Raw genomic sequence first — 24,810 nt, forward strand, 5'->3', positions numbered from 1 at the left:
CCTTAGACCCGGCCAGGCCCACATAGCGGATGGGTTTTGTGAGCCAACTTTCAGCAGTGACAAGTACAACATCAGGGATCCAGAGCATCTTCCCTTGGGTGAGGGTGATTCGGTGTGGGCACCACATACATTCTGTGTCCTTTTCTCATAAGGGTCCTCTTAGGTCCTTTGCCAAAGTCAAGGGTCTCGTGTAGATTGGTATTAAGGAGGATGCGCAAAAGGATTCTGATGTTTTCAGAAGGGGGAAGAAGCCCACTCATACTTATTTGGTTCCTTCACATGGATACCCTCCCCTTTCCTTCTGGGTCTCCTTGGGGTATCCTTCCTCCCACATCAGCCCATAAAGTTGAACCTATGTGTTACTTGTCACCTGGCCACTTGCTGCGAAGCTATCTTACGAGAGCAGGAGCAAGACAGAGGGAGACGTGGGGTTGGGTCCCAATCTGCCATAAAAGCTGTGTGACTTTGGGCAAGTCACTTACACTGGCCACGCCCCAGCCTCTTCACCCATATAATGAGGGTATTTTGACAAGTTATGCAGGATCACAGACGGATATAGTGCTGGCCTGTTACTTAGGAGGTGCTCACACAGGTTCAGTGAGCCCAGGAAACAGCGCCCCCAGCAATGCGAGGGGCTCCCACCACTTACCCAATTTATACTCAGATGCCAGGTTTATTTTTAGAAAACAAAAAGAGCAAAGTTTATTGAAATTTCAAGCTACGTTTGAAAAATCAAAATCCAAATCCTGGAGACATAAATCAGGATAAAGTGTCAGAGAGTGGAAAGTGTTCACTGCCACAGAACCCCCAGAGACAAGCTTCCCTGAGCACATCACCCAGGCACCATCAGGGTCAAAGTTATCCCCTCTTCCCACCCCTGGTCCACAAAGGGACACCAGCAAGGCAATCATTCCATTCACTTGAAGGTTTTCCACAAACATAAAAAAACACAAGGTTTTGAATGACAATGTGAAGTCCCCGCTGATCTTCTCTCAACCCCATTCTATGTCGTCAGCACCAGTGAATAGTGGGTTTTGGCATTCGAAAGAGGACCTCACCTGTCTGCAGGGGACAGATGGGGCAAGGGCTGCAGCAGCAAGACATCCGTGGCTGCATTTGGAGGCTGGCCCCCTCCCCGCCTTTACTCTTTAGTCTTACTTAACAGAAAGGACACACTGGATCAACTTGGTAAATGAACAGCGTTCAAAGAATTCACCTTAAGAGATAAGGGACCAGTTGATACTCCCAAAACCCGTTAGGCCCTTCAACACAGAGGTGTATGTGTCTATGTATACATCGCTACACTAAGATATAGATCTAGCCCTATGGGTATATATACGCACGTGTGGCTATATAGAAAATCTATGCCAATGCTAACCAAACAGAACTTTGTAAGCGGTCATCCCAAAGCTGTAATCCCACACTGGGCTGTGCACAAAGCCATGCATTAGACCATATTAACCAACAGAAGGCTGACTTGGCTCAATCTCTCCTTTCCGTGGCCCCGCCTTGGCCAGGCAGGGGAGGAGAGAGAGGTTGCCTCTGCCTAAAAACACAAGTGGCTTCTTCCGAAGGAACAGTCGTCAGGTGAAGCTGCTGAAGATGTCCATGGAAATGAAAAAACAGACCCCTTATGCTTTCTGGAGTAAACTGGCATCACACCTCATGCTACTTTCTCCTTTGCCAGTTGCAGCTAAGTTGCCCAGGCCCTGGGAGCGTGGCATTAGAGGCTCACTGGCTGGTGGGGGAGGTGATGAGGCCCCCATGCAACTCAGCCTCCAGAGACCTGCTCTTTGTCAGGGGTCTGTCACTGGAGTGGACCCAGGTGGCCATGTCCTTAGGACATCTCTTGGCACCAGCTATGCTAGGTGTAAAGTTCTCCACGTGAGATGATGCTTGGGGAACCAAAAACAAACTGGAAAGAACTAGGTAGAACAAGTTTAGTGGCTCTGCCCACCCTGAGGACAGAGCCACTTACACCGCAGAACCATCAGGGGCCTCAGGTGCTCGTGGGCTTTCAGGCACTGGCTCCTCAGGGCTCAGACGGGACTGGAACTTCTCCAGCTGCTCTGGGCTGGCCAGGGTCTTCAAGAGGGTGTTCTCACGCTCCAGCTGGGAGTTCTTCTCCACCAGCTCTCGGATCTGCTCCTTCAGGATCTCTACTTCCTCTCTGACTGCATACATCAGATGATTCTTCACCAGATCCTGCCATGAAGGGGGGTGGGGCAGGAATCACAAGCTGTCCAGGAGCCATTGTTGGCCCTCTGAAGCACCTGCCATCAGGGTGCCTGCGCTGTGCCTTGTGCCACCACCCCCCCCCGGGGTCTTCCCTCAGCACACTGGCCCCGAGGCCCTATCCCCCTACGCACCCCCCTCCACAGTGCTTCAGCTTCACTTGGGAGCACTATACGACTGGGCCATGCTCGAGTTGGGGGCCATGCCTGAGTTGGGAGCCCTCCTAGCTGCAGAGGATTCTTCTGTGAGTTTCTAGTGACTTTCAAAGCTGGCCACTTAGGAGCCTCTGGGCGAGACCTCTGCTGGTTGCTGGTGTTCGGCTCTGTCCCCAATGCCACCCAAGGTCCTGCTGCTGGCCCACCTTGCAAGAGGGACCTGCAGGGCACTCCATTTGATTTATCTCCTGTATACATCTTCCCCCAAGAGAACGAAACTGGTCATTTTGGGGGTCTCCTCCTCTCCACATGCCCTGGCACACTGAGTTGCACCAGCAGTGCCACCTGGCCCAAGAGGACACCGGCCCTAGGAGAAGGTGCCAGGACTGCTGTATCCTCTCTTGAATCTGAGTACTGCACTGGAGGCAGGGAGCTGGGTCACTGGGCACCAAGGCATAAATAAGTGGTGGCTAACTGCTGGATGCCCCAACCCCCAGCAGCTATTTTGGCTGCTCAGTGGAGTATGACTTCTACCTGGTAAAGGAGAGGGAGAAGGGGTAGGGTGCTTTGCTTCCTGTTTCCTCTCAACTCCTGACCCTAGCCCAGACTCTGCAGAGGTACTGCAGTGCGGTTGCATCCAATGAGCTCTGGCCCCTGCCAAATGAGGGATGCAGACAAATTCAAGTGTCTGAGCTCCCTGCCCTGCACACTGCCCAAGGAGGGAGCCAGAGGCTGTTGCAAAGAGAGGGTGGAGGAAAGGAGGGAGTCAGGAAGGGCAGATTGCAAATGCCCTATAAGGTGCCACTCTGATGGGAGGCTACCTAGGGCCTCCAAGGGGATAAGAAGCAGGCCGGCAGCTTCCTCAGGCTCTTGGCAAAAGGCCTTTACACCCACCTCCTTATTCCTGCCCCAAGTTACATAAGCAGCAGCTCAGTCTGGGGATGGGGAATGATTCAGTGATGCCACTCACCATGGCCTGCTCGATCTTGTTGTCTATGGCCACCACGCTGGCTCCAGAGGCACTGCCAAGACAAAAAGCAAAGCCACCGCGTTACCCACTCAGTTCCACTCTGAGCACCTGGCGGTTGTGGCCAAAGTCCTCCCTCTGCCCTGGTTCTTCCTCCTCTCCCGCCTCCCTGGCCCGGAGTCCCAGGCACTTTGTTCCCTGGGGCCTCTGCAGCAAGCCGCCTGCACCTCCCCAACCGGGCTGGCTCCTGCCGCAGCAGCCCAGACAGAGCTCCGCGTGAAGCAGCGCGCGGGGCCCGGGGCGCGCAGGCGAGTGTGGCCTGCTCAGCCGGGCCGGGCCACGGGCAAACAATAGGGGCCCGAGGCCCACGGAGTCCCCCGCCGGCGGCTCAACCCCGCGCTGGCCCAAAAGGCTCCCCCACCCCTGGGGCGCGCGCGGTGGGCGGGGGGCACCTACCGGGCTCCGAAGCTAGCTAGGAATTCCTTCCTGGCTCGGAAGCTTCCGGCCTGCTCCCCGGCAGCGCACAGCGCGTGGCCAGCCCCCTGCCCAGGCCTGCCCAGCCCAGCCCGCCCCGCCGCCCCTCTGCCTCGGGCTGCAGCAGCTCCTTCTCACGGCGCAGCGGCCACAGGGACGCTCCGACGGCGGCGGTGACCCTCCTCCCTGCGTCCCCTACCCCCGCCCCTTCCCAGGATGCTGCACCGCAGGGGAACGGGGACGGCAGCACGCGGCTCACTCGGAGATCCCGCTCTCAGCCCAGTCCCCGCCGGCGCCTGGGCTCAGGAGCTGCGGCCCGCGGTTACCTGTTATCCAGCTTAACGGACACCACATCCCCTCCAAGCAGGGAAGAGAAGAAAGAGATGTTGAAATTGTGCAGCTGATAGACCGCCACCTCCATGGGGGTCTGATACATTTCCGCGTTCATGGCTTGGGAGGCCGGAGCTCTGGCGGGGCTGGGCGGGCTGGGTGGCTGCGGGCTGCTGGCGCGCTGCACGGGTCTGGGCTCCGCAAGTCCTGCCCGGGGGGCTAGGAGGGGGGCGAAGGCTGCCGATTGGACCCGAAGCCAGGCAGGCGCTTCAGAGTTGAAGGGAAGTGACTCGAGGGGTGTCACCTTGTGTGTCACAAACTCCACAGCCGCCAGTCCAACCCAGACTCGGAGATATTTCGGCTCCTGCTTCTTTATATAGGAGGAGCCGGCTGCGTCACATGGCGTCAGGGGCCATGCAAATGAGTCCTATACCAGGCTTTGTGGTCCAGTTAAACCACATCCCCTCCCTGAACCTTAGGCTAGGGCTGTAAACAGTTCAGCACTTTCTTGTGCCAACTGGCATCTCCAAAGAGGGTTCCGGAGATTGGTAAAAACCGAACTGGAGCGGATTCTTAGAGAAGTACGAATGCCCTAACCAGAGCAGACAGCATTCAGTAAAGGGGGGCGCTGGTTTTCAAAGCTCTTCTCCAGGTGTCAGCCAGCATACCCCCATGGCTTTGCAACGCCATTACATACCACATGCCCTGTACCCACTCTGATCATCAGGAGGCTCACCTCCTTCCTGCCGCCTGCCCTCTCAAACTCTCTTCTGCACACATACTTTGCCACTTGCATGTCCTATCACCCAGCCAGCTGGCCCGCTGGTCTGCCCCCAACCCCAGCACCTACCCACTGACCTCCTCCTCTGGATGGGTGCTGACACATGCACAGATCTGTGACATGCTCGGTACCTGAGCACAGGGTTGGACTACTCTACTCTGTGAGTGCCAGTGCGCATGGAGGGAGAAGAGAATTTCCCGAGAACTCAGATGAGTGGGGGAACACGTACAAGGGGGAAGCTGGGAGCCAAGTGAGTGACAGAGGAGGTGGGCGGAGGTGGGGGAGGCAGCAGGGGGATGAGCACTGGAGGAACCACAAGATGCCAGCCCCTTTCCTTTGGTCTCCACACCTTACTCTGCAGAGAAAATACATGCAACATTATCCGGGATTTCACATCTGTGTTTTTAAAAACAAGATCTTGTTACTTTCCTATAAACAGCAAATGACAACAAAACTGCAAACCAAGGCTATTTACAAACCATCCTAGGGAAACACTTGTGATGGGGCCAGCCATAGGTAGGGCGAAGAGGCTACTTTGGGAACGAACAGATTCCCAGTTACAAGGATAATGTTTCCAACTAAAAGCTACATATGTTTCCATCAAAATACACTTTTCTTCTTTTCAGCTTCAAGCTTAAAAAATAAAAGGCGGCAGCAGAGGCTGGAGGTGCTTTGCTCCTACTCTCTCCTAAGTGAGGCCACCTGGTGGACAGAGGCAGAATTGCAGCCAGAGGGGGCCACCGAACCTGAAGGCACAGGTGATGATGCAACTGCTAGTATTATTTACACCAACTCAGGACCAGAAGGGGAACATTGGGTTCCACCACATATACAATAGTCTGGATGAAGCTAGGGCCAGTGCCCATGGATCAGTTTGTGACTCAGGCTGTGGTCCAAAGAAATACCCTAATGTAATCAGGCTACTGGAAAAGTACTAGGGCCTCTTATCAGCAAAGGAGGTAATTATTATTTGCCTCAGGATATTTCTTCTAACCAGGTGCCTGGCACTGACACCCTGGCCAAGGCCCCAGTTAAGCCCAGTCTTAAGGCCTTGCTTTTCACCAGACCGCCAGTGCAGTTACACCACCGAATAGCCAACATTGGCTGCTGTGACACAGGGCTCCTACTGTGTCCCATAGGTGGTAACAAATGTACAAAGGCCATCCTACCTGAAAAGGGCTGACAATAGAAGTATCTGAGCAAACCCACCCCAGGAGCCCAAGATGGTGTTTTTCTTCACCCTAGGTGAGGCGGGAAACCATCCCAATCTCAAGATATTATGTTACCTTTAGGTCACAAGCCCTCCCCACAAAGTGTTTGCATGGAGCTGTGTGTGGTAAGCAGAACAGAGTGCAGACTCTGTTTATAGGTCATTAAGAACATTAGCTGAGGGAGGGGAAAAAAAGCTTTCTTAAATCAGAAGCCTCACTACTACTGGAATTCCCTGATATATTAATCTGCCCTCTGTGCCACATAGAGCTTCTTTGGCCCCAGGAAGAGCCTCAGACCTCTCCCTGGCTTGTAAATGGTTCTCACAAACTAACTATTGCTACCCATCCCCAAACTTCCAAGGGAGACTATGACAAGAAAAAGAGAGGGAGAAATAAACTGGATTGGCAGAGATAAAAACACCACTAAGGAGGCGAGCAACAGGACTGAAGGAAACATAGCTCCTTCTCCAGGGTAACTCCCTTATATGGACTCAGAGGCAGAGAAATCAAGGTAGTTCAGGAAGGGAAAGGAAAAGAAGTTGTGTCTGCTAGCAAGGCTGTGTTTGAATTTTAAGTTAATGATACTTCAATTAAAAATAAGCTGAGTTTTATGGGGCACCTGGGTCACTTCATCGGTGAAGCGTCCGACTCTCAGTTTCAGCTCAGGTCCTGATCTCAGGGTTGCGAGATTGAGCCCCACATCAAGCCCCAGGTTGAGCCCCACGGGCTCATCTGGGCTCTGCACTCAGTACAGAGTCTGCTGAAGTTTCTCTCACTCCCCCTCTGCTCCTCCCCTTCCTTGCCTCTCTCAACTAAATGAAATCTTGAAAAAAAAAAAAAAAGCTTAGCTTGAGACTCACTGACAATCATGGCTACCACTAAGTGAGCATCAGCTATGGGCCAGACATTTGGGCCAGATGCACCACAAGGCCTGTGGTGGTGGCACTGTCACCATCATTTTACAGATGAAGAAACCAAGGGTCTGAGAGGCTACCTTGTCCAAGGCACCATAGCTAAGAAATTATGGATCTGGGACTCCAACCCAGGTCTCCCTGACCTCGAGACCAAGTCTGTTCCTACCACACTTAGTGGGGTAGGGAGTGGGTGTGGAGTAAATAAATCTATGCGGTGGGGGGCTGGGTGGGAGGTGCCAAGGAAAGCAGTGAGGAGGAAGAAAGGCTGAGTGGCAGGACAAGTGGTCCAGAGGCCGACTGTCAGCACACTCGGCTTTTCTGACCCTTGTGGAAGGGAAGAGCAGCATCAGGGACCAGAAGCATATCCAAAGAGTCCAAGTGAACCTTATGGGAGTGCTGGCCGGGCCCGCATGATTTCAAAAGGCAGCCACACAGTCCTCAAAGAAAGCTCACTCCGTCTAGGAAATAGGAGATACTGATCTAACTGGGGGTTCCCACAATGGAAATATTTCGTCCTGTGGTATACGATACCCCAAATAAGGGAAGCATTCTGAGAATAATAATCGTAGTCCTGGCAAACTTTCAGTTCCTAGGGCCCCACTAACTGGCATCCTTAATTAACTGCCCCCCCCCCCCCCCGCCCATGCCATATTCCTGCTGTGCTCAGCTTTTAGGAGAATGAAGCCAACCACAAGAAAACAATCTCCTATCAGGGATTTGGTTTTAAAAAACAACTTTAATTTTTTTAAATTTATTTATGATAGTCACAGAGAGAGAAAGAGAGAGAGGCAGAGACATAGGCAGAGGGGAGGGCAGGCTCCATGCACCGGGAGCCCGATGTGGGATTCGATCCCGGGTCTCCAGGATTGTGCCCTGGGCCAAAGGCAGGTGCCAAACCTCTGTACCACCCAGGGATCCCTAAAAAACAACTTTAAAAGGATGTCCCAGGTTCAGCCCACACTCAGTCCATCTCTCATGCTGTCTACACTTCTAGTTTGCCAGCTGATAGCCAAGTGAGAAGTGGCCAGCCACCTTGAGGCCTTAGGCTCCACCACTAGCAAACGAAACGATGGCTGGATCCCCAGATCCCAGAGCTCGCTAAGGCAAGACAATGCATATAAATGTCCTTGTAGAGGGATTTTTTGAACAAGGGCAAAGAGGAGGGGGAGAGGGGAAGAAGGAGGAGGAATCCAAAAGATTTTCTGCTTAACCCCAGGCACTCTAGAAAATTCCTCTGCCCAGAATATCTGCGCAAAACCTTGCAGCCAGTCCAAGTTTATGCTGTACAAGATATCTATGATCTGACCTAACTTTTCTGAGCAAACTGCTGATCCACAGGGCTCTCTGCATCCTTATGTCCTGCGGAGGTGGGACCCAGGCAGGAAACAGTGCGCCAGGGAATCCACAGCCCAGCAGCCTTGTGTGAATGTGTCTAAATTCCCTTTCTTCCATCCTGCACCCGACAACACTGGGCTGGACCCAGAGCCGGCCCAGCAACAGCGCCCAGCCAATGAGCCAGATCCTTTGCTGGCTTTCAGGTCTAGCCCTCAGGCTACTGGATTCCGCAGTTAGACAGACGCAGCTGCCCCTCCCTCACTCTCACGGTGGACCTTTTAGACGGAGAGTGGTATCATGAGGACAGGGCCAAGCCTCTCCATTTCAGGAGGCCCTGGAAGTTGACCTGTTTAAGCTGGGAGAAATGTCTCAGCATTCTCACAGGTCTGTTCCATTTCAAAAGCCAGACTCTTTAGGACAAGAGTGCTTCCTCCTTGGGGCTCCCACGGGGCAGGGGGACAGAGACTGGGTAGTCTGGGCTGCAGAAGCCATGGGCCGGATCTGGGCATGCTGCTGCTGAGGGGTGGGTGCGGTAGGTTTGGGGGTGGTGGCGAGGGGGAACATCTCACTTCCCCTTTTGTCACACTTGAAGCATTGTGTACCATGCAGCCCAGAGGAAACTCTTTATAGGCAAGTCTTCCTTATTTTCTACAGGCAGTGTTCCACCCAAAGATTCAGCAATGCTGCCAGCAAAACACAAGGCCTTGTGTCAGGAGAAGCGGAAAAAGACGCGATGGGAGAGGTACGGGACAAGCCACAAAGCAAACACAGGGCTAGGAGCTGGAAAAGGAAATCAAAAAGGATATTGAGCACTGGAACGTTAGCACAGTTAATGGGATGGCTGAAAAACAGCCCTCCCCACTGACTCCTCCACCCCAAGCCCCCTTCCGGCTGAAGCTCTGTCTCCTTCTAATTACTTACGTGTCCCTTTTTCTGAAGAGGCTGGGGGAATAAGGAGGCTGAAATGCCATCGTTTAAATTTGTCCTTGCGTCTGTCTTATCTTCTCTCTTCCCCTCTGATTCCCCTCCAGCGTGGAGGACTAGAGACAGGAAGGCCACTGCCACTTACATGGTTACTTTGGCTTCATGGAAAATCCCCAAAGTCCAGAAGGAGGGAAGCAAGAAAGAAAGACAGTGACAGAGAAAGCGCCTTGTCCTCTGTGGGTCATGTGAACTGCCCTGCATGGCCAAGGCCCAGAACCCTGACTCTGGGCGGCAGGAAACAGGAGAGGAGGATGTAGACACAGAAGCAGAAGGCCAGTGTGGGAGGGACCCCGAGGAGAGCCCCAGTGAAGATGGACACTGTCTTGGAGAAGCAGCTCTGACAACCAATTTGGGCCAAATCCTGACACCAAATGACGACAGGAGCCATGAATCGTGCCTTTCAGCTCCCTCGCGGACAGGGTCCCATGTGAGCTTCACAGACAATCTCCGAGTGACACGATGGATGACAGGCAGAACCAAACCCCATTCTGACAGGGCAGCCCGCCCACTCCCCCTCATTCAGAGAGGTACAAAAAGGGCCCTTGTTGGAACCATCTTTGTCACCCCAACTTTGATGGCTACTCATGGGCGGGGGGAGGCGGTTTGTCCTGGTGCCTCTGCAAGACTGGAAGCGCTGGCAGCACGATCCAGGAATGCTGTTTGGCTCGGTGGATCTTAAATCTCATGAACCTTGTGTCAATATTTATGCCTGTCTCCCTTCACTTTATGCCTCGCAGCTGGGAAAATCTACCTCCATACTTTTTCCAAGCCCTCTTTTTTTCCACCCTTCCCATGACCCAGCCCTGAGACAGAAATAGATATTCCTGAAGAACAGACTACAAAATTAACCTTGGTGAATGGCATCACCTCCTTCTCCTCCTCCTCTTCCCTCTCCACATCACCCTAATCATTCAGTTTAAGTCGGTTCCACTTGATTCAGTTCAAAATTGATTGAATGCCCATTCAAAGTGCAAGGCCCATTTTGGGGAAATTCAAACAAACCTACCAACCAACTGGTAGTACAAGTTAAAAATCGTGCTTCCTTCCAGAATATCCTGGGCCTGTGGTACAATCAGGAGGCTCCTACTTGGTTCAATCTCAGTGAAATGTTTGCTTCGGGAAGCAGGGGAAAGCCTAGGGCTTGAGGGTGGGTTGAAGGGTAGCTTGGGGTTCAGGAGGGCCACACCACTGCCATGCCTGGGCATCACTTCATTCCTCAGAATTGGCTGTGCTCTTCTTCTCCTCACCCTAGCCTTTGGGGAGAACACAGCAGCCACAAGGCTCGGAGTTTCTATGTGGGACCAAAGGCTCCCCGACATGGTGGCCAACAGTGCCAGGGCCTCTCACTCTGATTCTCTTCCTTAACCCCCAGGGTTTGTAAACCGAGGGGTTTGTAAACTTTGCTTGGAAACAAAGCATAGATCTGCTCTCTCTGGTCTAACCGTCCCTTCCTTCTGAGATGGACAGTGTCAAGGGTGGGGGGGTGGGTCACCTCTACCTGCCAATTTCTTGGTCTTCCTTCTTCGGTTGGCTCCTCTTGGTCTTCACCTCTGCTCCACTTCACCCTCCCAGACCTGCGCCATCTTTAGGCAGGCAGACTCCTCACTCTACCCCTGGTCACAGCCCACTCCAGGGGCAGGGAAAGAAAGCAGCAAGAACATGGCTACTCTTCCTGTTGGCACCAGCCCTCCACCAGCCTGTGTGAGCCAAGGAGACACTGGCAGGGGCTCTCTCCATCCCTGCTGCTCTGTGAAGCAACCCTGAAATTCCAACCCATTTTTTTTCTGTTAGTTGTCAAGGTTACTTTGAGTGGTATGTGGAGGACTTAGGGCTATTGGCAATGCTTTTGGAAGATGAGAATGAGGAGGATCCTATTGGGGATGTGGAGCCAGCAGACAAGAGGCCCATGAAGAAGCCAAGGTGGAGCACCTGGCTCCATCGTGGGTCCTGCTATATAGAATGGGTGACCTTTGTAGTGGTACAGGTTTCCTGGGGAACAAAATGATGGTAATACTGCCAGCCTCTTTAGGCGCCTGGGCACCTGGGCCATGATGGGGAAGCATGAGGAGCCTCCCAGGGCTCTTGCATTGTATGACTCAGGCCATCGCTTACCTCACAGCAGAGCTATTCACCAAGGGCTCACTTGAGGTAGCTCCCTGATCCTCTGTGGTAGGACTCTGGATGGTGAAAAGGGGCTCTGAAAAGGGCTTCCTACTCTCTGGCCACCTACCCTCACCCCAGAGCTTCCTGGATGGAAGGAAGGCAGCCTCCCTGGAGTGAGGCAGTGCTGGGAAGGGCAGGGGACACGATACTGGCCAAACGGAAAGAAGAAGAGAAATGAGGCAAGCTCCTTCCTGGGCAGGCCACCCGTCCCCCCAACCTCAGCCATGGGAACAGTGCCAGGGAACTCAAAGGAGTGTTGGGAGAGTTAAGGAAAGCCTCCTGGCCTGGTTTGAGAATTGCTGACAAGGAACACACACCTCACCAGGAGGGAAAAAGAAGCACAGAAGCACACACACACACATTTATGTAAACATTCTCTCAGCTTTTCACCAAGTCCAGTTCACAGATATAGGCAGGAGAAGGGCATCATGCAGATCCTCCCCCTCTGCCTCCCTGTCTCTGTGTGTCTCTTGCTGTTGCCAGCTTCCTCCTGATGCAAAAGAAGCAGTAAAGCAATAGGACATGGCAATATGGCAAAGCAGGAGGACACTCTAGACCAAGCCAGAGTATCAAAAGACATAGCCCTGGCTCTCTCCAACATCCAGAGCTGACCACGTGCTGTGCAGACATCCTAGGTGACGGGGTCTTAGGGGAAGCTTAGAGGGGGTACGGGGGGAGCCAGCTGAAGCCTCACCCTGTACACCAGGAACAGGAATCCCTGGTGCCGCTAGGTCCACAGGTTTCAAAGATGTCAATCACACATTAAAATAAAGGAGAAACAAAAAACAAGTGCTACGTGGGGTGCCTGGGTGGCTCAGTTGGTTAAGCATCTGCCTTCGGCTCAGGTCATCAGCCCAGGGTTCTGGCATTGAGTCCTGAGGCGGGCTCCCTGCTCTGTGGAGAGCCTGCTTCTCCCTCTGCCTCTCTCTCTCTCTCTTGTATCTCATGAAAAAATAATTGAAATCTTTAAAAAACAAACAAACCCCAAGCATTACGTGTACACAATCAATCATATGAATGCCTAAGAAATGGCTCTCCCAGGCTCCTCATGAGGACAGTTCTAACTAGAGCCAGCCCTGGCACAGATGCCACATGTGACCGGCTACCTGAGAAGTCTGATTTGAAGGGCACTGAGCAAAAGTCCTCTCAGTCCTTTGCCCGACCAGACTACTGTAGTGTCTACAAACGTCACCATCCGAATCAGAACCTTGGATTCTAATGATCATTCCAGGACCGCTTTATAATTCAAGGAACTAGGAATGTTTATTCTTCCTGCCAAAAGCCCTGGGAAAGGGCCATGGTCTGCTATTATCAGTGACGAGTACTCAAGTATGAACTCAATTTTCCTATTACTTTCAACAGAGTGGTCAGTGGCAGATCAGCACTGGAAAGCGACCAGACACACAGCAGGTACACCTTGCTGGTGGGCTGCAGAGGGAAACGGATGGGTCCTCATGGGGTTCTTAACATCAGGATCTCCTAGACGGAACTTATGGCTGGACTCTAGCCCTAGAAGATCCAGTGGAATAGTGTGTGGCTTGGGAAGGGTGTTTTCCGATGGGTCGGATGCAACTCTTCTGTCTCTACTCCACAGAACTGCTTTTGAGAACCGCTGGCCTAAAGGGGACGGCCAAAACAAGGTCTACCCAAAGAGCCCCCAGAGTGTCAGGGTCACCAAGATCTACTTTGGATGATACACAATGATAGAGTTCAGCACATTCCAGGTCTAATGTCTGTTTGCCTTTCGCTCTCTTTCCCTTTCACTCCTGAACACTTGATCAGAACATGAATGAGAGATGCTATTAGAAGGATAACCCAAACCTGCTCTTATTTATAAATCAACCTCTGCCACATTTTGCCTGTTAGAAGGAACAGATTGCTTCTAAGACACTTCACAGCTGTCAGTGGCGGGAACTCTTGGCCTGGGAGTTTGAGGACAGAAGGTGGGCATCCCAGAATGAAGAAGGAGAAGAACCCTGGGGGGAGGGAGAGAACAGGGAAGGGCTGATTTTTTTCTAATAGCGCAGTTTGGTCAATTAACCCAGCCCTGCCTCCCTTCCACAAAAGCCAGCTCTTGCTCGCCTTGTGGCTATCACCACCAGGTCAAACATGGGTCCATTCTGAGATTGGCTGGAGGGGTGTGACTAATTCCCCACCACCCCCACCCTGCCCAGAAGCCTGCTGGGGCTGACTACAAAGAGTCACCAGGATTTCTGCAAACATGCTTATCCCCACCCTGATCCAAACCTCAGCTCCCCTGCCCCTACCATCCTCACCCCTCCCATGGCTTGTGAGCTCCTCCCTAGCAAGAAGGTTTGCCCCCACTGCTCAGCCAACTCCTCTCTCCCAAGGGAGGGCTGAAGGGGAATTCGATGCTCTCTGTGGCATGCATCCGGCCTGTGTTTTGGTATTTTATTTTATTTTTATGTTTAATTTACACTGCCTGCTAGGTTTGGGGCTTAAATAAACAAAGGCTATGCTTCCCCCAAGGCTTGGACTTCCTGGTTGCCTGTCAGCAACAGTGACCCTTTTAACCTCCCCTCTCGCTCCTTGAGACAGGCAGTGCAGGGGGGTGGGGTTAGAAGAGAAAGATATTTTGGGGCCAAAGCCTGGAAATTCTTAGTGCCAGCTTAAAATACCACCCTTCTCCCCCACCCTTCTCTACAACATGAGTGTTAAGTCCCAACACCATCTTACCAAGTACAGAAGGCCATAGCAGAAGTCTAAGGGTAAAGCACCAAACTGGAAAATTCAAAAACATTTGTATTGATTTTTTTGGGGGGGGAATCTACCTTTGGACATCTCTGTACCACTGAGCAAGGACAAAGGGCCCAGGTCTTTGTGGGTGGAGTAGCCTTCCAGGGCCTGTAGCATGGGCAGAGTGTGGTGGGCCTGCCCGGAAAAGGTTTCCTGCCAAAGCTCAGACACCTTAGAAAATAAGAGGAACACTGGCCCCTATGTCCCAGGATACAGCTCCAATAGCAAAGTAACAAATCCTGGTCAACAGTTCTGACATCCTGTTATTTGCTAAAACTAATAATACCATGGAGTTTGTTGACAGATCCGCAGAAGAGCTAAAGTAAATATGGAAACTGAGGAATGGCCAAGTATAGACAGTTCCTAGCTCAGCAGTTGAGAAGAAAGGAGTTTCAAAGATAGTCCCTGGTTATCTTGGGGCACTGGGGCCAGAGCACAGTTGGGAGATAATCCAGAGGCATTGGTCCTGTCACTGGGTGATTTTTCTCCAGCAGGCTACTGCAATAATGGACTTGGCCCACTGAGCTGGTTCCTGAGCTCTTAGAGAATAATGGTAAGAATCGAGAGGGACTGCCCTAGTGCCTATGCCAGGGGAGGTGCTCCCTGAGAAACTTGGCTTTAGCACCCATTCTACATGAACTTGGTCAAACAGGAAGAAAGTACATCAGGAGGTCAGAGTTCTTTCTCCACCTTGGCCACTAGACAGCTGGTGGACTGCTTAGAAGGCTCTAAACCCCCTGTGCTGCCATCTGCTTATTCATGACATGGGAATGATGCTTCTCTCCCTGACATATACACCACACAAGGTGGATATGTGTACAGACACCCCAAAGTCTGGAAACAGAGATAATATCATTGTATTCTTTTTTTGCAGACTGACGATGTCTTTACAACAACATGGACGATATTTGCCTATGGTTCCAGACTTGGTGGACATCCTGTAGGTGGCATAGCCATGTTCTTTGGAAAGTAACAAGGGTGTGACCATGATGAGTAAGGGTCCCGGTCCCCAAACACTGCTCCACGATGAGTAAGGGTCCTGGTCCCCAAACACTGCTGACACAACGGCTCACTGGGTGAGCAGCCCTATCAATGCTATTTCAAAGTCTGGCATTTCTAACTTTTTGTCCAGGTTCCAAGTTTTGTTTCCATTGTGTCACAAGTCACCAGTACTGCTTGGGGGCGGGGGTAACATGAGGGACTGGTATCAAAGTGGAATCAACATTTAAATTCAGTCTCTTGAGGGGTGTCTGAGTGGCTCTGTCAGTTAAGCATCTGCCTGTGGCTCAGGTCATGATACCGGAGTCCTGGGATCGAGCCACGTATTGGGCTCCCTGCTCAGTGCGAAGTCTGTTTCTCCCTCTCTCTTCTTTTTTTTATATATATCTTTAATACTTAAATGGCTTTATTTTTTTCATTGGAGTTCAATTTGCCAACATATAGCATAACACCCAGTGCTCATCCTGCCAAGTGCCTCCCTCATGCCCATCACCCAGTCACCCCAACCCCCCACCCACCTCCCTTTCCACTACCCCTTTTTCTTTTCCCAGAGTTAGGTGTCTCTCATGTTTCATCACCCTTACTGATATTTTCACTCATTTTCTCTCCTTTCCTCTTTATTCCCTTTCATGATTTTTTATATTCCCCAAATGAATGAGACCATGTAATGTTTGTCCTCCGTTTGACTTATTTCACTCAGCATAATAGCCTCCAGTTCCATCCATGTCAAAGCCCCCCTCTCTCTTCTGCTTGTGTGCTTGCTCTCTCTCTCTGTGTCAAATAAATGAACAAAATCTTTAAAAAAGTAAATTCAGTCTCTTGAAGTTCTTTAGCAATCTGTCCCAGTACACAGGACTTGAACTTACATAACATTTTGGCCTCAAGGGCCTCTTGGATGGCACAAGCAGTCAGTAATCGGCAGGACCTCAAGTCTTTCAAGCAGGACTAAAGGCACAGCCAGATAAGACCATGACTGGAAGTGGGCAACACACAAGATCTTCAGCGAGCATGGACTGGCTTCCTAGACTGAGAATACAAGTTCTGCAGGCATAGGGGTTTATCCTATTCACCATTGTGCCCCCAGAGTCTGGACCTGTGCCTGGCACACAGTCTCAAGATGGTAAATACATGCTTAATGAATAACTAAAAGGTTTGGACAAGTGTTAGAACTTTGCTAATAGCCTCTGTAGGGAAGAACTATATAGGCAAATTCATGAATTTGCCTTCTGTTAACACTGTGATTTGGAGACAATCACTGTCTGAGAGCAATTCTGCAGTTAAAAAACATGAAAGACTAGTGAAAATCAAACATACTTGGGAAACCTAACCCAAGTACAATTTAATTAAGTAGCCACTAACAACCTGGAACCAAGGCCCGACCTCTTCAATAAAAGGTATAATTCACCCGTGTGTGTGTGTGTGTGTGTGTGTGCGTGTGTGTGCGTGTGTGTGCGTGTGCATGTGCTTGTGCGTATGCACCCGCTCATGGTTTTCTACTAATGCTGGGACTTTGGTCAGTTTCCATCTTTAGCTGGAGGGGCTGGGTCAGTTGGGAACAGGGCACCCACAGGGAGCAGTGGAGGGTGATGAAGCCCGGGACCAGGGCAGCCAAGTCTCGGCTGGCAGCAACATCAAAGAGGGATTTGGGGCTAGCAGGCCTGATTCTGAGCGAGTGACAGCCATATAACTGGAATGCTGTGTGTGTGGGGGGGAGGTGGGGGAGGGTCAGGCAAAAACAACAACAACCCCGTCCTGACCAAAAATAACCAATACTGGCCAAGATAAAGGAAATTCTCACTGTTAATGTCACCATGGGTTTGAAGTGTTGAGGATCCCTGTTAAAATGAAAAGACTTTCTTGGGAGGGGCACTGTTCAGTTCTTCTCTGGGAAGGAACACCGTGGCCTGCCTAGTGCGGTCTGAATAGTAGGGGGCTCCTGGGGGAACTGCCCTGGGGCTGGCTAAGTATAGACGGGTGGAGTGCTGCCTGCGAAGGAGCCTCACAACAGCTTCTGGCTAAATGGGGCTTTGGGCTCTCAGGGGTACAGGCAGATATACCCACATATTCCTGGGCTCGCTCTCAATGTGACCAAAGTGCCTGAGCAGGCAGCTCAAAGAGCAGGGGAGTTTATGACAAAGGAGATCATCTCCTCCTGCTCTTCTCGGGAATGGGCTCTGAAGAAGCTGTGAGGAGCAGGGATATACCAGAGCCTTACTTTGCAACACTAACCTTCAGCATTCCCTGTCCAGGGGATCTCATTTGCTTGTTCTTCGGGCATCCTCCCTGCATATACCCTCCTCTACTTACTTGCTTATAAGCGGCATGGGTGAGAAGGGGACTCTCAGGTAGGCTCTGTGGCTGATAAGGGGTCGCTGGGTTCCCCCTCCCCATGAAGTCACTTCTTTATACCCAGAGCCTCCTTTATTAACCCAAAGGAATGAGTCTGGCTGGTGGGGGGGAGGGGAGTGCCAGGCAGAAAGGCAGGTTGCTGGGGGAGTTTTCTTTGGCCATTTCCTGCCACTCTCCATTGGCAGTCCTCCTCTCTGACTTTGCACTGGGCCACCCTGGCAGCAGGCACAATCCTCACACCAGAGCTCGCCAGGGTGGCCGGTGGCCCTCGCCCCTTGACACCCCTCCTTCCTGCTTTTGTAAAAATGCTGGCAGAACCTCAGCCCTGAAGCCCCGCTCTGGCTTAACCAGGTGATGGCCAACTGCCTCACACCAGGTGGAGCCAGGTTGGGTGGAGGGAGGGAGACAGGGGAATAGGGCCAGGCAGCCCCCACCCCACCCCACGGCCCTGTTGTGAGGTGCTGACAGCTGGGAGAGGACCTGAAACCAGTTAGCCTGGGGCTCCGGGCCAGCAGTGTATTTTCATCTTGTTTTGAATGGGACTGTCCTCCTGTAAACACGTCCGTGTCAGGGAGAAGAAAATGTAGAATGGCTTAAATTAGGTGGGTGGAATGCATCCCACCCATGAATCACCAGCACGGGGAGAATGCCCTACAGGTGGGCCTCACTTTACGCAAACCTGTCTTATAAAAGCCTCGCTTCAACAAGGGGGCCGCGAAGGACAGCTGTTAGGTCTTGACCTATCACAGGGAGATCTCAAAGCCACATCTGGTCTGAGTAAGAACAGCAGCAGCTCTTGAGTACTGATAGCTCAGCAGGCACTGTGCGAAGAGCCTTATATACATTAGCCTTTGGAACCTTGTCAACAGTTGAGGTAGTTGACAGGAGGGGGTGGGTATCATATTGTCATTAGGTCCATTCTGTGGATGAGAAAACAGAGGCCCAGAGAGGTTAAGTGACTTGCCTTGGATCACCCAGCTAGTAAGTGGCAGAGGCCAAACGTGAACCCCTGATTCCAAAGCTCTGGGTCGGCTCCAGCTAGGCATTTTGCTTTGTTTTGAGATTTCCAGTGGAGGCTACCTTCTAGGCACAGATGTTTCTTCCCACTGAAACCTCCTCCATCACAGCTGCAGAAGAACTGGAAACCTCAGCAGGGTCTGGGTGGGGAGCCCTAGGGTGCAGGCTGGTTGATTCCCATTGCAGTCCCAAGAGAGGGGAGGCCCCCGGCAGGTCAGGATGAGACAGATCAACTCAGGGACTGGAGGGCCATTTAAGGGCAACTGCTTGACCAGACTCAGGGAAGGCCCCTCAGGAACTGCACGTACAAACCACTCAGACGCCAGGCTGCAGAAGGGACAAAAGACTTAGTATAATCTAGTATAAGGAAAGACCAAATGTAAACATGTATTTTAAAACAAAATGTCATGGATCATGCTGTAGGCACAGGGCTGGCCCCCGGGGCCAAACTGTGAAGCAGGTGTCTGCCTCCAGAACCTTCCTGCTTCCTTTTTCAGGTACCTTCCTCCTGCCTGTCCCCTCAGGTGACCTGTGTCCTCCTGCTGCTGGGAGTTTCGTGGGCCCCCCTTACTACCATCTGGGATGCCCCGTCCTCCCTAGAAGTGTCCACTTTAAGGGAGACTCAGTCTCCCTCCACCAAATGCAACATACCTGGTTTGGGAGCCAATCCTAAAGGACAAATCATTTGTATTTGTGTCAATGATAGGTAATGGCTCATAGGTTCTCCTCAGGCCTACCACAGGGGCTTTAACCCATAGATTTCAGTCAGTGGTATTTTAGGCATGGGTGGGGCTTCTTGGGGTGGAAAGGGAAAGAACTGTGGGGGGAGGATGACCATGGGAGGGGGGGATATTGTTTTTCAGGGATCTTCAAATCTTGCCAAGTAGGCCACAGGCTACTCTGACTGTAGGTAAGCCTGGCTCTACAGAGAAGGATAAATACCATGTCCTTATACTGATGCTGTATTATTTCTAGAACATGGTGGAAAGAGCACTGCAATAGTAATCAGGAGACCTGGGTTCTGGTCCTGTTTTGTCCCTGACTACCAGAACAACCCTGGAAAAGTCCTGTAACCATTCTGGGCCTCAGTTTCCCCTGTATGTAAAAAGACAGGATCAGGGCTGCAAATTTATATTGACTTGGGTGCTTACTTGGTGAATGATACCCCTCTTTAGACTGGGGGCTTCATGAAGCCATACGCCACAGGTCTAGAGCAGTGTCTGGCACATAGCAACGCTCAACAAATGGAATAATAGAATGAATGAACGAACTAAATGACTGAATGGCAAAAGTGACTTCTGAGGTTGCTGCTGGTTCTAATCATCTCTCAGCCTTGACTTTATCAGATGCAGCCATGCCTCTGAGTGGAGAGGCCCAGGCCAAGGGCTGGGTGAAGCCTTCAGGCCCTTGTGCTGAGGACCGTGGGGTGCAGGAGCAGCCTTCAGGACCCTAAGTAGCAGGCAAGAGCTTCCAGGAGGCCCAGGAGGCCTGCAGGATGCTGGATGGGAGGGTGGTAAGGGCTGTAGGAAGGGCACGGTGGGTCAGGAGGAGTCAGGAGAGTCACTTTTACACAGTTTTCTGTAAAACAGGAAGCCGAGATAACAGAGACCTGATGGGTGTCTGGACTGAGGTAGGAAAAGTGCCGAGTTGCATGGTGACTCAAGGTCAGGAGCTGGAACGGGGCCTGGAGCTCTCAAGCCTCAGCTCACCCCCTTGGGACTGCCCCTGGCTTTAGGCCAGCTCCCTGAATAGTTCCCCCACCCCCACCCACCCCTCCACAATTCCAGCTTCTTAGGCTATCCTACTTCCTTGTCCAGGCGGCCCCGCTGTCTTCCCTACAGAGCCATGTGGAATCCCCCTCCCCCCCAGCCTCCCTCCAAGGACTCTGGTACAGTCACCCATCAGAGCTCTCAGAGGCCCACTTCTGGGCAGACCTGCCCCCCTTCTCAGTGTTGCCCTCATTTACACTCTGATGCAACTCCTCCCCTTCTTACACAAAAGGGGGAGGTTTGCCTGCACAGCCTCCTCTCCACTCCTAACATCCCCCCTGTGTCCTCTCCCCCACTCTGTGGCTAGGGCCTTCTCCTAGGAGCAATCTTGGGCATTATTCAGAGGTGCTAAGATTTTCTCCCATGGCCCCACCCTTTCCTCCAGCACCCATCACATTGTAACAGGGGCCACAGTTTCAATCCAAAAGAATGAATCTCTTAAGAGTGACACTTCAGGTACAAGTGAGCCGAGTGAGGCTCACTTGTATCTATGGGGTGGGGGGCCCTTCCCAGAATTCCCAAGATAACACTATGGAGGTGCTTACCTCCACACTCTGCTCTGAATGCTCATTAGGCTGATTCTGGCATTTGCTTTCCTTGGGGAGTTGGGAGACCAAAGTTCTGATTCCATCAATCCCATTAAAATGGTCTGTGTGACCCTGGGCAAGTCATTTCATCTCTCAGAGTTTTAATTTCTTCATCTGTCAAATGGGCGTCAATCACTCCATGACCTACCCACCTTGACAGAGCTATTATAAAGACGAAAGAAGAGAGAGAGAGAGAGAGAGAGAGAGAATGTGGGGGGGGGAGAGAAAGCGAGCTTTTTAAATGGCAAGGTCCTGGACAAATAAAAGGAATTATTATGTCTCCCTTCTGTTATGCTTGAAGGACTCATTCAGGTTGGACTGTAGGGCCCTCCTTACAAAAGATGCCAGTGCGCCTCTAGAACCTTTCCTCTCTCCTGTCCTGTCTCTCCTCTAGGGTTTGGCCCTAAGCCACGTCTGGTCTCCTGTGCACCTCAGCTCCACTTTAAGAACATCTCCTGCCCTGCCCCTGTCCTCTTCACCACCCATCATGTACCAGTAGGCCTTCCTTTGCCATCCAAGGGCCTCTAGTCATTCTCTCTCCCTCTCCAGCCATCTGTGTGCCGAATGACCACTCTTTTAGCCCTGACCTCAGTCATCCCCATCAAAAGCTTTTAAAAGGAAGGACTCTGGGGTGGGGGTTGGGGCTGGGAATGATTGAACTTGACCATTTGCTACAGAGGCTGAACACAGAACAGAACACCCAGCATGTGCTCAAAAAACATACCATTGTTTGGCTATGTGGGGAGGGGGGGGGCAGGGTGGAGCTTTGGGGGTGGAGTCTGTTTTGAGCCTCCTGAAATCAAGCCAGATAGGCAATTGCCTGCTCCACCTCTAGATTCGCCAGGCTCTGCCTGCCTGCTATTCCCTCCAATCTTCCCCTTTACCTCTCAACCCCGATAGTGGGCTGGGCTCTTTGATCTCTAGGACCTGCACACTAGAATGTGATCTCGGCCCTCCCTGGCCTAGTTCCACAGTTTCTCTGGTGAACCACCCCCCCCCCCCCGGGATGAGAGGCTGGGAGCAGTTTGGGGCACCCTCTGAATTTCCCAGAATAAGCAATCAGTTCCCTCTGAAGGACCTCACCCACGAGTCTCTTTACCTAAGAAAATCTGGGATTCCCCCCACCACCACTGCCCCAAATCAGGAGCTCCTGAGCTTTTCCTAGAGGCTAGAGAGTGATGCCCACCACAGTTCGGCACTGCTCCTGTACAAGGGCCATGGCAGTCCCCTTGGCTGGAATGTCTCTTGGTCTGGCAAACACTGGAAAGAAGGTTTCTCCCCAGATTGTGGGGGCAAAGCCCTTGCCTTCCTCTGAATGCTCCCTCAGGGTTTCCTTTCAACCTGCCCTTCCCAGGAGGAAATCAGAAGCAAAAGGTGACCTTGCCAGGCCTTGCCAGGGACTGGTGACAAGGTGGCAAAGCATGGCCTCATTCTGTTGGCCCTGGCCACCTGCCGCCCTCCCTGCCTCTGCCTGTTGCCAGGCCCCCATGTTGGCAGGCAGGTCTGGGGGAGGTGGGATTCCCTGGAGGCCACCAAGAAGGCTGGTCCCATAACAGAGATGGCAAAGGTGGTCTCAGAGGCCCAAAGGTGAAGCAGCTGAATCAGTGGCAGGACTCTGAGGTAAACGAAGGAAGAGGGGAGTCCACCATGTAGAGTCTGGGTCTTCGGTGGCAGTGGGAGGTTGGTAAGAAAGATCACCAAATCTCACATTTGTTAAACCAGTAATGGAAAGAATGATGATGATAATAGCTACTACTTATTGAGAGGTTATTAGGTACCAGGCACTGTGCCAAGTGCATTTCATGCATTATTTCCTTGATTTCTCACAACAACCCTATGTAATTTTGTTTTGTTCTGTTTTTACAGATGATACATGAGGGAATGGCAGTTCAGGGAGTTTGTGACCAGCCCAATATCACACACCTAGCACTGGCACTTAAGGACCTCGTTGACTCTGGAACATACACTCTTCACTCCTAAGCCAGCTGTCACTGCTCCTGCCCCAAGCATGACCCTGGTGGCCAAAAGGCCCACCAGCTACCCTCCAATGTGGCTGGGCCTCACAACGACCCAAGAACCTCATTTACCTGGAACTGACTTTTTTTCACCTCACTTTTCACACACACCCCCACTGAAGAGCCCAACAATTTCAATCAGGGATTCTTTTAAGAGCATCCAATGGATGGGACAGGGGCCACACCAGAGGCCGATGCTTTAAATCGGGAAGGAGACCAACTTTTGCTCTTGGTCCTGCAATGACATGGTCACATGATCCCAGGCAGGCTGAATCCCCTTTTAGGCCCTCAGTTCCATAACCTGCCCAGACTTTTTTCTCTGGTCCCAGGCAGAGGTCAGTAATGCATAAAATCTAAGAGTATCAAATTCTTAGTGATGGGCCTCTGACCATGCTTGCCTCCATGGAAGAAGCCCCATGGGTTTGAAAGTGTTCCAACTCCCCACTGTCCACTCAGGGCTTACCCTTTGGTGAGTCTGTTGTAACACTCACCACCACCCTCAACATGGTCTGGGAGCCGCTTGGTACCGCCATGCCAGGAGGTGGCTCCTTCCCCACTAAGCCCTCTCTCCTTGAACATGCATCGGTGTCTAACCTTCCCAATCACTACTTTGAGATGACCTTGACTTGCCTTTTCCTCTTTTTCTTCCTCTCCTTTCCTACCACCCCCCACCAGCAGCCCACTATTGCTCTGGGAGCATCATCCTTCTTTTCTCCTGGCAAACAAGTCTGTGCACACCAGCTGGCTTCCTCCTTAAATGTGCAATCCTCCCCTTTGGCCTATTTGGCATTTCTGGCCTCTTTTTGTTGCATTTTTGTTTTCCTACATATTCAGAGAGATGGAAGGAACCTTGAGGATCAATGAGTTCCATTCCCTCCTTTGATGGGGGAGGAAAGTGAAATTTGGGCTAGAGCAAATGACTTGCCCAGGGTAATACAGCTAGGCAGGGGGAAGGGCCAATACTTCATCCAGGTCTGCCTGATTTGGCAGCCGCTGCTCTTATTCTCTCTGTCCTTTAGGTAAGGCCTTGGCCCACCAGCCACTTCTCTCCCCATCTCCAAATGTACCTATTGTCCATGTCACACCACTCGCCACTGATTCTATTCCCTGGTGCCCTTCCATGTATATATCTAGGTTTCCCAACAGAAAAGTGGTCTGGGGGCAGGGAGCCAACTAATCCTTCCTACTTGAATAAGGCACAAAGCGGGGAAATGACCTGCTTAAGGTCATACAGCTCATTAGTGGGAGACCTGGGAACAGGATCTGGGCCTCCTAGCCACTTCCACTCATCATGAAGCAGTGCACCTCTGCTGCTTTCTCATCTCCCCCTTCTGTACTCTGATGAAATTTCCTTTCTTGCCTCTTCCTCTCCCCTTTATCTTCTCCTCCTTCCTAACTTCTGCCTTTCTTGCAAACCTGACAGATTTCAGAGCTGGACAGGACCTCAGGGATCATTTAGTTCCACTGATCACTTAACAAGGGAGAAGACTGACAACAGGAGATGGGAAGTCATTGGCTTGAAATTGGGATAGCTAATTGGGGGCCCAGCTGGGATGAAGGCCTGGGTCCCCAACTGCCAAGTTCGGTGCTCTTTCAACTATCCTCTTCCTGTCTGAGCTTTAAGTCCAGAGTCCTTCCTTGAAGATTCCAATCTCCTCCCCTGCCATCCAGATCCAGTAGGATCTGAGAATGCTTGGGTCCAGGGTCCTACAGTGTCCCTGGTGAAAGGTGGAAGGAGCAGAGAGGCCAGCAACCACTCCCATATCCC

At 51.8% G+C, this 24,810-nt stretch overlaps 1 protein-coding gene across 10 annotated transcripts in view; it reads right to left on the reverse strand.

Annotated features, from left to right (window-relative positions):
* Positions 1-672: 672 nt before the first annotated feature.
* Positions 673-24,810, reverse strand: part of TSC22D3 (TSC22 domain family member 3) — a 62,575-nt gene continuing 38,437 nt past the window's right edge. For 7 of the 10 annotated variants that reach the window (XM_038588022.1, XM_038588024.1, XM_038588027.1 and 4 more), the window contains 2 exons: positions 3,361-3,412; positions 673-2,205 (listed from right to left, as the gene is read on the reverse strand). In XM_038588022.1, coding sequence (XP_038443950.1) covers positions 1,975-2,205; positions 3,361-3,412 — 283 coding nt within the window. In that variant the 3' untranslated portion in view covers positions 673-1,974. Of the gene's footprint in view, positions 2,206-3,360; positions 3,413-3,813; positions 3,919-4,157; positions 4,541-9,323; positions 9,640-24,810 lie in introns of those variants that run through there. The other 3 variants (XM_038588029.1, XM_038588028.1, XM_038588030.1) reach the window with 3 other exon arrangements.

The sequence above is a fragment of the Canis lupus genome, chromosome X, assembly GCF_011100685.1.
Source record: "Canis lupus familiaris isolate Mischka breed German Shepherd chromosome X, alternate assembly UU_Cfam_GSD_1.0, whole genome shotgun sequence".
NCBI lineage: Eukaryota > Metazoa > Chordata > Mammalia > Carnivora > Canidae > Canis > Canis lupus.